The sequence below is a fragment of the Garra rufa genome, chromosome 15 (assembly GCF_049309525.1).
Source record: "Garra rufa chromosome 15, GarRuf1.0, whole genome shotgun sequence".
NCBI classification, from domain to species: Eukaryota; Metazoa; Chordata; class Actinopteri; order Cypriniformes; family Cyprinidae; genus Garra; species Garra rufa.
In genome coordinates, this window is record NC_133375.1 from 21779054 (window position 1) to 21789474 (window position 10421).

The 10421-nt window shown below is 36.1% G+C and overlaps 1 protein-coding gene across 1 annotated transcript in view; it reads right to left on the reverse strand.

Annotated features, from left to right (window-relative positions):
* LOC141287686 (serine-rich coiled-coil domain-containing protein 1-like) overlaps window positions 1-9224 on the reverse strand; it is a 53592-nt gene extending 44368 nt beyond the window's left edge. The window contains exons 1-2 of the mRNA XM_073819829.1: window positions 8067-9224; window positions 3248-3432 (exon numbers count right to left, since the gene is read on the reverse strand). Coding sequence (XP_073675930.1) covers window positions 3248-3432; window positions 8067-9213 — 1332 coding nt within the window. The 5' untranslated portion in view covers window positions 9214-9224. The remainder of the gene's footprint in view (window positions 1-3247; window positions 3433-8066) is intronic.
* Window positions 9225-10421: the final 1197 nt, after the last annotated feature.

Here is a 10421-nt window from a genome sequence, read left to right on the forward strand (position 1 = left end):
TGGAAGTGAACTTCTCCTTTAATATATATGAATGATTTCTGAAAGATCATGTGACACTGAAGTCTGGAGTAATGTATGCTGAAAATGCAGCTTTACCATCACATAAATAAATTACACTTTAAAATATTAAAATAGATAAGGTATGTTAAATTGTATATGTCACAATATTGCCGTTTTTTGTATTTTTGATCTTGGTGGGCATAAGAGATTTCTTTCAAAAGCATTACAAATTCTTACCAACCCCAAACTTCTGAATAATAGTGTACATTTATCAGTCGCATATCCGTCACAAATCAGTACTTTTAAAGTAGCAAGCTACTAGGGATGGGTTAGTATGGTTGACTCTCCTTTTACGTATCTAATAACCAACTTACCAGGTCGACTAGTTAATATTTTCAGCAGTTGTGCATTTAAATTTATTTGTTTGTTTGTTTTAACGGCATATCTGCAACAATAGCTATATTTATGGAAATATTAACTATCAATTTAATACATCATTTACAGCAATTACAACAATAGTATTGATAAAGTTCTTTCAACCTACCCAATGATAAAAATTCTAAAACTCTTCCAGGAATGATCCTTTTTAAAAGTAAAACGTCTCATATCTTTTAAAATTAGACATTCTATTAAAAAATGTTTTACACTCAATATTCTTACACGAGTCACAAACTGGTTTCTCCTCCCCTTTTCATTTGTTCATTTAAAGGATTAGTTCACTTCCAGAATAAAATCCTGATGACTTACTCACCCAAATGTCATCCAAGATTCCTGTCGTGTCTGGTCTGTCCTATCACAATAAAGGCAAAAATGCTAAAAATAAATCTTTAAAAAAAAAAAAAATTTTAAGTTTTTGAGAAAAACACGATTTTTCTCAATATAGTGAACTTCAGTGGGGACCAACGGGTTTAATGTCCAAATTGCAGTTTCAATGCAGCTTCAAAAGGCTCTACAGCCAAGGGATAAGGGTCTTATCTAGTGAAACGATTGGTCATTTAAAAAAATAAAAATAAATAAATAAAAAAGGACATTTAAATACTTTTTAACATTGCGTGACGTAGGTGGAAGTACCCAGTGTTTACAAAGCAAACGTGCAAAAAGTGAAAAATAAAAAAAGCCAGAACAAAAGTTGGAGCAAATGAGATCGAGTTTTTAACCCTACCCTACCTTTCCGAACCAGATTACAAAGACGAAGAACTAACCGTGCATTTATGGTTAAAAAGTATTTTTTTTTTTTTTTTATAAAATGGCCAATCATTTCACAAGATAAGACCCTTGGTCCTCGGCTGGGATCATGTAGAGCTCTTTGAAACTGCATTGAAACTGCTATATGACTGAAAAAAGAAAGACATTAACATTTTAGATGACAGGGAGGTGAGTAAATGATCAGGAATCTTTTATTCAGAAAGTAAAATAATCTTTTAAACAAAGACAGTTTTTAAATATTTGAAAGTGTTTTAGAATGTTTTAGTATGCAGTACCAAAGTCCTTTTCAATGAAAGTCTGTTCACTTGGCAGCCATATTTTGCAACACCAGCTATTTTGAGCATCCAAGACCAAGCCCTATCTACATGAATGGGGAAAATCCTAAAATCACAAAAACTGCTTGTCGCACTCATTTAAATAACAAATCAAATCATCCACAAAATCTGACATAAACTGTAAATAAATGATGCTCAAACAGAGTTATAAAAAGCTTCCATTCAGGTTGGCCTGACCTCCTGAGTCTCAGGACAATGATTGTCTCTAAAGTAACTACAGCTTCTAATTGCAGCTGCAGTGATGTGATGACTTTAACAATTTGCAACTGGTTTTCTTATTTAGAAGGCAGGTCTAATTTCACCATAATGCATGTTGTGTTTTCTCCCATTCATAGTAATAGGAGTACACCATCTTTGTACATCTGAAGTCTTTGGTAGTACTATCAGTTAGTACTGCACATATATTTGTTCTCATGGAAAACACAGCTACATGAATTAAAGATCTGCTTGTGCTCCACCGCCTTCAGCAAACTTCAACACAATCACTGTTGGACTTCAAATGGCCTGCTGTGAACAGTGCTCCTGTTATTACGCATAATCCACAGGTTTATTGCGAGGTCTTGTGAAGAGATTAAAGGACAGTATTTTTCTGGATTCTGCTTTTAATAAACAGATGGCTGGCTTTAATAAATACTCACAGTACAAAAAAGCTGTTTTATGCTGTGAACTAGATATTTCACAGTGAAAGTATTTCTAATGAAACTGAACTTTTGAATGAGGAATGAGAATCCATGAAACTCAGTGATTAAGTTACAATGAAGCATTACATAAGACACAGTAGTTCAGTTTTTGAGAACAGTCTGCTCTAGGTAGATTCACAGCAGTGTCACACTTTCCCATTTCGTAATTATTGATTTAACTGCACTCCACGGCATATTCAATGACTTGGAAATCTTCCACCTACTTTGGGCTTTTCAATTACTTTTCAGAGTGGATTCGATTGTCCTTTTTTTTTTAGGTCTCAGTTCTGCCACAATACTGGCTCACCAGAACTTGGACCTTCTAAGTAAAGGCGTATTTATACTACAATCAATCACTTCTTGAATGCACACAACTGCTCTCCATTTAATCAATCGTTTGACGTTCTTTCTTCTGTGGAACACAAAAGGGAAATTTTTGAAGAATATCTTGACCACCCTTTTCAATATAATGAATGTTAATGAGGACTGTATCATATACAACATATGACAAGAATTCTGAAGGTCACATGTCTGTGTTTATCTCCTTTTGTGTCTTTTAAAGCTTGAAAGCTTTAGTCTTCTTTCACTGTAACTGCGTTGAAACAAGCAACCAGTACATGATTAAAAATACTTTGTGTCACTTATTTTATTGAATTAGTTTTTAGATTTATATTTTTCTCTGTAATAACCCTAGTTTGTTCCAGAGAAAAAGCAAGCTGTAATAATAGCCAAAATAATAACTTAAATTTCAACTATCCCTTTAAAAATTCAATTCTGGAATCTCCTACAGAGGGAAAGTGACCCATGGATACTGGCCCTGCTGACCTGCTGGGTAAAATGGTGTGAGAGGATTAGTCTCTTTAATTAAGCACTGCGATTATATCGCTGGGTGGGAATTTAATCCCTCGGAAAGACACAGTGAGAGTCTACATCAATGGTCTTACAAGACAGTTATGCATTTAACTCAAACTCTATGACTGATTTTTGAAAATGTGAGCTTGAGCAGTGGAATTTCATTATACTTACCAGGCTGCCCAGTTTGGAAGATGAGGAACTGGTTCTCTGTTTGGATAAAGAGTTGCCCTCCATGCAGTGAGGATCCCTGAGGTTGAGGTGAAGTCTGGGTCCTCCTGCTCCCTCAGAGGCCGACCGTAGACGTCTTTCCATGCGCATTACTTCATGGTACGGGCTCACGCTGCTGCACATGGAAACTGTGAAGGATACAAACAAAGATTAGAGAATCATAAAAAAAAAAATCATATTCCTCAAAACAAAGAGCTGCTGGCCAGCAGTTTTGAGTTATGAAGCAGTGTACATTAACAATCACAATCATTCGTTATTCACTATATGTGACCCTGGACCACAAAACCAGTCATAAGGGTCCATTTTTTGGATAGGATTGTTAGGATAGGACAATATATGGCCAAGATAAAACTATTTGAAAATCTGAAATCTAAGGGTGATATATTTATGGTAGGAAATTTACAAAATATCTTCATGGAACATGAACTTTACTTAATGAGTTGGCATAAAAGAAAAATCAATAATTTTGACCCATACAATGCATTTTTGGCTATTGCTACAAATTTACCCATTTTACTTAAGACTTTTTAGTGGTTTGGGGTCAGATTTTTAAATGTTTTTTAAAAAAGATTTTTATGCTCATCAAAGCTGCATTTATTTGATCAAAAATACAGACAAAAACAGTAAAATTGTGAAACGTTACTGCAATTTAAACAACTGTTTTCTATTTTAATATACTTTAAAATACAATTCAGTGTCACATGATCCTTCAAAACAAACAAACAAAAAATAAAAGAGCAGTATTTATTCAAAATATAATTTTTTTGTAACAATACACACTACTGTTTAACAGTTTGGAGTCAGCAGACTTTTTCTCTTTTCATTTCTAAAAGAAATTAACTTTCTTAACTTACTTTTAATCAGCAAATATATAATGTTACATATATATTGCGTACATAATGTTTACATAAATAATCATAAATAAATATTTTACATTAGTATCTAAGATCCATAAAATATTTAATACAAGTTATTACTTGTATGTACAAACATGACAAATTGCAGTGTATATAAGATATATACATATATATTCAAGATATACACTTTATATATTTAAGTTACAATAAAGTGTTATGGAAAATACACATAAATGACTCTAAAATGCTACTGTGAATTGCACTTCTATGGAAAACAATATTCAAATGCAGTGTAAAAAATAAATATGGAAACCACCGTGTTACCAAGTTTCCTCTCTTTAACTGAATTATTATCTCGCTGTTCTGCACGTACAGAGACAGATCTCAATGGACTTTATATTAGGTTTTAGGTCACTATCTGAAGAATATGTAAAACATGTAGCAAAGATATTAAATACACAAAGAAGAAGTGTTAACCCTAGGGTAAAAACTACAACTCACCCACTGCATCAGATTTGCATAAAATAAATTTAGTTTTGTTTATTTCCTAAACTAGATATTCAAATCTAAACAACGTAGATGTGTAAAACAGACTGTACTATCATCATAAATGCTTTAATCCTGGATCCTACTGACACAAATACTAACAAGCATTGCAAAGAAAATATACTGTGAAATATACAGTGAAAGCCCAAAACCTACACAGTCAGAAGAAAAACTGCAGAAAAGGACACAGTGATTACTGTAAATATATTCACAAGAACAACTACACATGCAAAACATAAACTAGCTAAAATTTCCAGCAAATCTAAATTAAACAAAAAGGGTTTCTGGAAAAACTTTTATTGCCAATATAATCTGCCTGCCAACACGGAAAACAACAGACTTGACTACATCCAGACATCTTTCCTTCTATCTAAAGATAAGTGAGTATGACTAAAACATCTTAATAATCTTATAAAGAGCTTAATCATTTACATGAATTTTTAATGAATGACCCCAAGCCTATAATTGTTAAATGAAACCATTGAGTGTAGAGTTCACTCTCTCCTGCAAGAGGATCTGTAGTAAAGCCAATATCAGGTCACCACTAGAGGAAATTCAATACAGAGGAGCTGGTTAGTTTCCCATAAACCTTGAAGCCACAGGCATTCTGGAGTGAAAGCACTCATAAGGTAGAAGTATAATTTACAGAAAGGAAATCACAGGTTGTAAGAAAACTACAGCCAAACTGGAGCATAAAGCATTGTTTCTAAAGGGAGGGTAGAATGCTTTTTAAAAAAAAATGAAGTTACCATTTTTTGTTTGCGTGTATAAAAATACTAGTTTAAGCTTTCAGCAGTTCCAGAGCTGTGAAGATCAGTTTCACATTCAGTTTAAAGTTACATGTTATGCAGAGCGTTTTCAGGTTATTACATGAGGGCTTAAATGTCATTTTAAAATCATAAATATGACAATTAACTAGGCCTATGCGTTTCCCTGCTTATAAAAATAAAAATAGGCCTGAAATACAAAAAAAAAAAACAGTTTTTAATCGAATGGTGAATCATATTGATTTATAGTGATATTTGTGTGTTGTGCACTCCTAAACTTTTTCTCAGAGAGATATTCTTTCTATTCTTTCTTTCACAATGATGTGCTTGAAGAGTATACTCTAAGTGGGATGAGAAGAGCTTTGTTAGGACACATGCTAGATACATGGGTAAGCCACATATTTTAAGATTATTGATCATCATGCCTAATGTTTTGATTATTAAACAATAATACTAAAGAGTCTGATCTCCTTCCAAAAATGTATCAAATGTAAGTTTTTGGTATGTTTGCACTGTCATTTGTTTATGAATTATGACTTTGTTGCATCGTAAGAAAGAATGGCATCTACACTAATACTAAAGCCGTTTTGTTCTTATTCCGAGGCCACTGAGGCCACCCAGATCAGATGGTCATTGCAGTTCACTGGATCCAGTCCGGATCCAGTTCGTATCCAGTCCAAATGGTGGATCAGCACCTAGAGACGACCTCTACAGCCCTGAATGTCGGAGCGGAGCGGAGACCAGGACAACTAGATGAGCCCTAGAGACAGGTTTCACCCTAGTGAACACCTCGTCAACTACTCACCCATTGGCGCAAGACCACAGGAACCAGACAAGTCATCTACTCAATCTGACTTTATTGCAGCCTAGATTTAAACTGCTGGTTTCGTCAGGCCAGAGGAGAATGGAACACTATTTCAACACATTATTTCCCTGTTTTACACTGTAAACCTACTTTGACACAATCTGCATTGTAAAATGCACTATATAAATAACGGTGACTTGACTACTGTACTTGATACTTGTCTCTGATATTTCACCTGATAAATGGATGACAATATTTTCGTTATTTAGTTTTCCAATTTTACTGGAGCACTTTTGTGATGCTGCAAATGTGAGTGGCTATCTAGCTTGGCTAAAAACTTCAGAGTAATGCTGAAAACAAAGAATGAGACTACTCTCTCCAACGAGGTCCAAACTCTTAGCAAAGACGGTTGTTTAAGCTGATAAATGTAAGCATTACAAACCTTATGACATTAAAAGCACATATGGACCAAATAAGAATATGTATTCTGTGCCTTTGTATTGATTTGCCTTGACATTATGATGTTTTAATTGTTGTAAAAATGTGTTTTTAGATGTATTGAAAACACTGAATGTGAAGAAATTTTGGTGCAGAGAAATATATTTAAAATATTTAAATTAAATAATAAATAAATGTACACGTGTATTGTTTTGTGGGTTTATTTTTTAATATATTCACATGAACACTGGTGCAGTGTTGACCAGTTAATCCATGAGTGTTGATTTTGAACACCAAACTTGGTGTTTTTTTTTTATCATCCATTCTGGTGTTCAAATTTTACACTGTAAGAGTTTGTTTTTAACACTGTCAGGGTGTTAAAAATGTTAACACTTTCAAAAGTGTTAGTTTAACACTTTACTGGTGGTATCCATATATACACTGGTAAAGTGTTAATTTTAACACTGAGAGAGTTAAATTCACCCTTTAAAATTTGCAGTGTACATTAACCGATCATCTTTTCTTCTTTACTTAAAGCACGGAAATAAACATGAATGAACAACAAAAGTATTTTAATGAAACCGCAGAAAGACGTCAGTACACACAATGTTTCAAAATTAAGTCGACCGAAGTAAATCTACTCTCCTGTATGATGTGTTTGTTGGACAGAATGGCGGATTCTGCATTATGATTGGTCAGATCACTTTTCAATCAAGCTGTTTGTAAAGGGTCAATTAGCATATTACACAGCTCTCTGAAATACTTCATGCTGAAATACTACATATAGCTGTGCTAGACTGTGTGTCTCTGAGGTCCCTTCTCATTTATTAAATACATTTCAAGTCACATCACTATTTCAAGCCTATTTTTATTATGGCAAGCAGCCATGTAATAAGCAGGAAAACGTGCATATAGCTGGTCACGTCGTTTGTCTTTACTACGTATTAAAACAACCATGAAGACTTAATTTTCTGTGTTAAACCAGAAAAAAAAATTAATGCATACCTGTTGTACCCAACTTATGCTGTTTTGCATTGGGTTTTTTTTCCCCAATTTTTAAAAACTTTGGCACCCATGGCCTCATGTGATATTAAAGTGTCCATCAATAGAGCAGTTCATTATCTTGGTGGAAGCATAAAATTAGGAAGCTCTGAGGTCATAAAAGCTAGAGATGAAATCTTAATGAAAGATTAGTGAAACTGGTTTGAAGATCAAAGATTAACATGTTTCTGTCATGGAACAAGTATGTGAATACTTTCCCTCGAAACTTGTTCCTCTAAAAAAAAAAACAGAAACAGAACAGCCTCTGTACAAACACACAAAACAGTAACTGAGTTGACTGACATTACCTGTGTGTGGCTTTCTCAGGTGACTTGACCTGGTCTCCAGCTTGCTCAGGCCTGATGATCTTCCAGCCTGCTGGATGAGCACAGTGTTCCTGGACCGCCTCCCACGGGCCTCTGGATTGGAGCTGCTGCCTTCACTCAGTTCTGGAGCTTGCTCAATCTCACTGGCCTCTGACTGATCAGGGTTAGCATTAGGGTTAGGGTTAGCGTCCGGGTTCATCTCTTTCACTGTCTGCAGCGTGACTGGTTCTGTAAGGGCAGTGGTGCTCTCGCACTGTGTGTTGGCTGTGTGGCTGGTATCTGGCAGTACGTGCTTTTCCGTGTTGGCCTGGACTGGGGTGAAGGACACCTGCGAGGTAGAAACAGCTTGGCTGAAGTTTTCAGGTGGAGCAGCTGGACTGGGTGCTGGCAAAGCGTCCACTTCTGAGACAGAGTCTTCGGTGACAGGAACAAAATCGGATGGTGTTATTGCCGTGGTGCGGTCTTCTGAAATCATAGGCGACTGTAGAGAACTCTCAACCAGTTCTCCAGGCCAAGAACCTGGAGTACCAGTTTTAGGAGGATCTTCCACAGCATCCTGACCTTTGCTCTGGTCTGGGACATTGGACGAGTTCTTAGAAAACCGTTGGTGAGCTGATAAGGACTTGGGCAGCAGGTGCTTCTTTTGCTTGGAAGATCTTTTGCTGCTCACATCATCGAGGAACCCTGAATCATCTCCCTCATTAGTCCCTGAGCTGATGCAATTAATAAACACGTTGCGGTTGGTGGGTGCTTTCTCGAGGTCTTCTGTCTGAGAGCGGGTGATTTTTTTCTTATGTCCGCCAAATCCGAATGAATGTCGTGTCTTTGAGGCGGAACCGTCTCGAAAGGTGACTTCAGATCCCTGGCTGCGATTGTCCAGGCTGAGCTGGGTCGGGTCACTGTTCCTCTTGCAGTGGAAGCTGAGGGACGGTGTGCGGAACAGGCTGCGGCGTTTGCCCGTGCTGCTGGAGCTGGAGTTGGTGCTGGAGGGAGAGGAAGTGTGGACGCCATTGCCGACACCACCGGAAGAGGGCGAGGAGGGGAGCGAGTCCTGCCTCTTTCGCACGCTACGTCTAAAGATGGGAAGCCTGGAGACCAGGGTGGAGCGGCGTGTCCCTGATTCGCCCATTAATATCGAGCACCAGATCAGACACTCTGCAAACAGGTAAAAAGACAGACTCAGCATTAGCATGATGGCCTTAAGGGGATAGTTTACCCAAAAATGAAAATTCTGTCATTAATTACTCACCCTCATGTTGTTCCAAACCCATAAGACTTTCATTCATCTTTAGAACACAAATGAAGATATTTTTGAGGACATCTGAGAGCTTTCTGACCCTCTATAAACTGCAATGTAACTGAAATGTTCCCAGGCCCAGAAAGGTAGTAAGGACATATGTAAACTAGTCCATGTGACATCAGTGGTTGAACCAAACTTTACGAATTTACAAGAATACTTTTTGTGTGCAAAGAAAACAAAAATAACAACTTTATTCGACAATCCTTCTCCTCTGCGTCACCGTCCGCCACCATTATCAAGAGTACCAATCCGATTGCATGGAAGCTGCTGACATTTCAGATTTCAGTTGCATTGCTGTCTATGGAGGATCAGAAAGCTTTGGGATTCAATCAAAAATATCCTAATTTGTGTTCCCAAGATGAACAAAGGTCTTATGGGTTTGGAACAACATGATGGGAAGTAATTAATGACAGAATTTTCCTTTTTGGGTGAACTATCCCTTAAACAAACAGACACAATCAGTATTGTAAATGACCACCAGCCAAATAATTTTGTCTTCTCTACTAGGCAACTTTTCTACTAGTCTCACATTTGAGGAACCAATTTGTTAAAAGTTTGATGACCGCACAAAGAAAAATTGGCAAAATGCACAGGAGCCTTCATTAATTTACCATTAATTAATTCTAACAACTAAAAGGCAAATGCTATAATAATTTTCATATATTGTATTCTTGGCATTCGGCAAGCAACTTTAAACCCTTGATTTCAAACTATGCTATTCTATATCCAGTTTGCTATACATCATATTAATGTCATATTCAATGCATACTGTATGTAAAATGAGAGTTACCTGTTCTTCATTGAAGAAAATATGATTCCCAGTGAGCACAGGCTTACTATATTACTTTTGGTTACGGTGTTTACTTCCCTTTCATTCTTGTTAACAATTTCTTCAAGAATACTATATACTTTTTTTTCCTCAAATTAATCCATTTCAATCATGTTCATTATAATTAAAATAAATATTACATTTTGTTTACAATGTATTATTTGTTATCTTTTAAAATAATGTAAATCCAAGCAGTGTGAGGCCACCT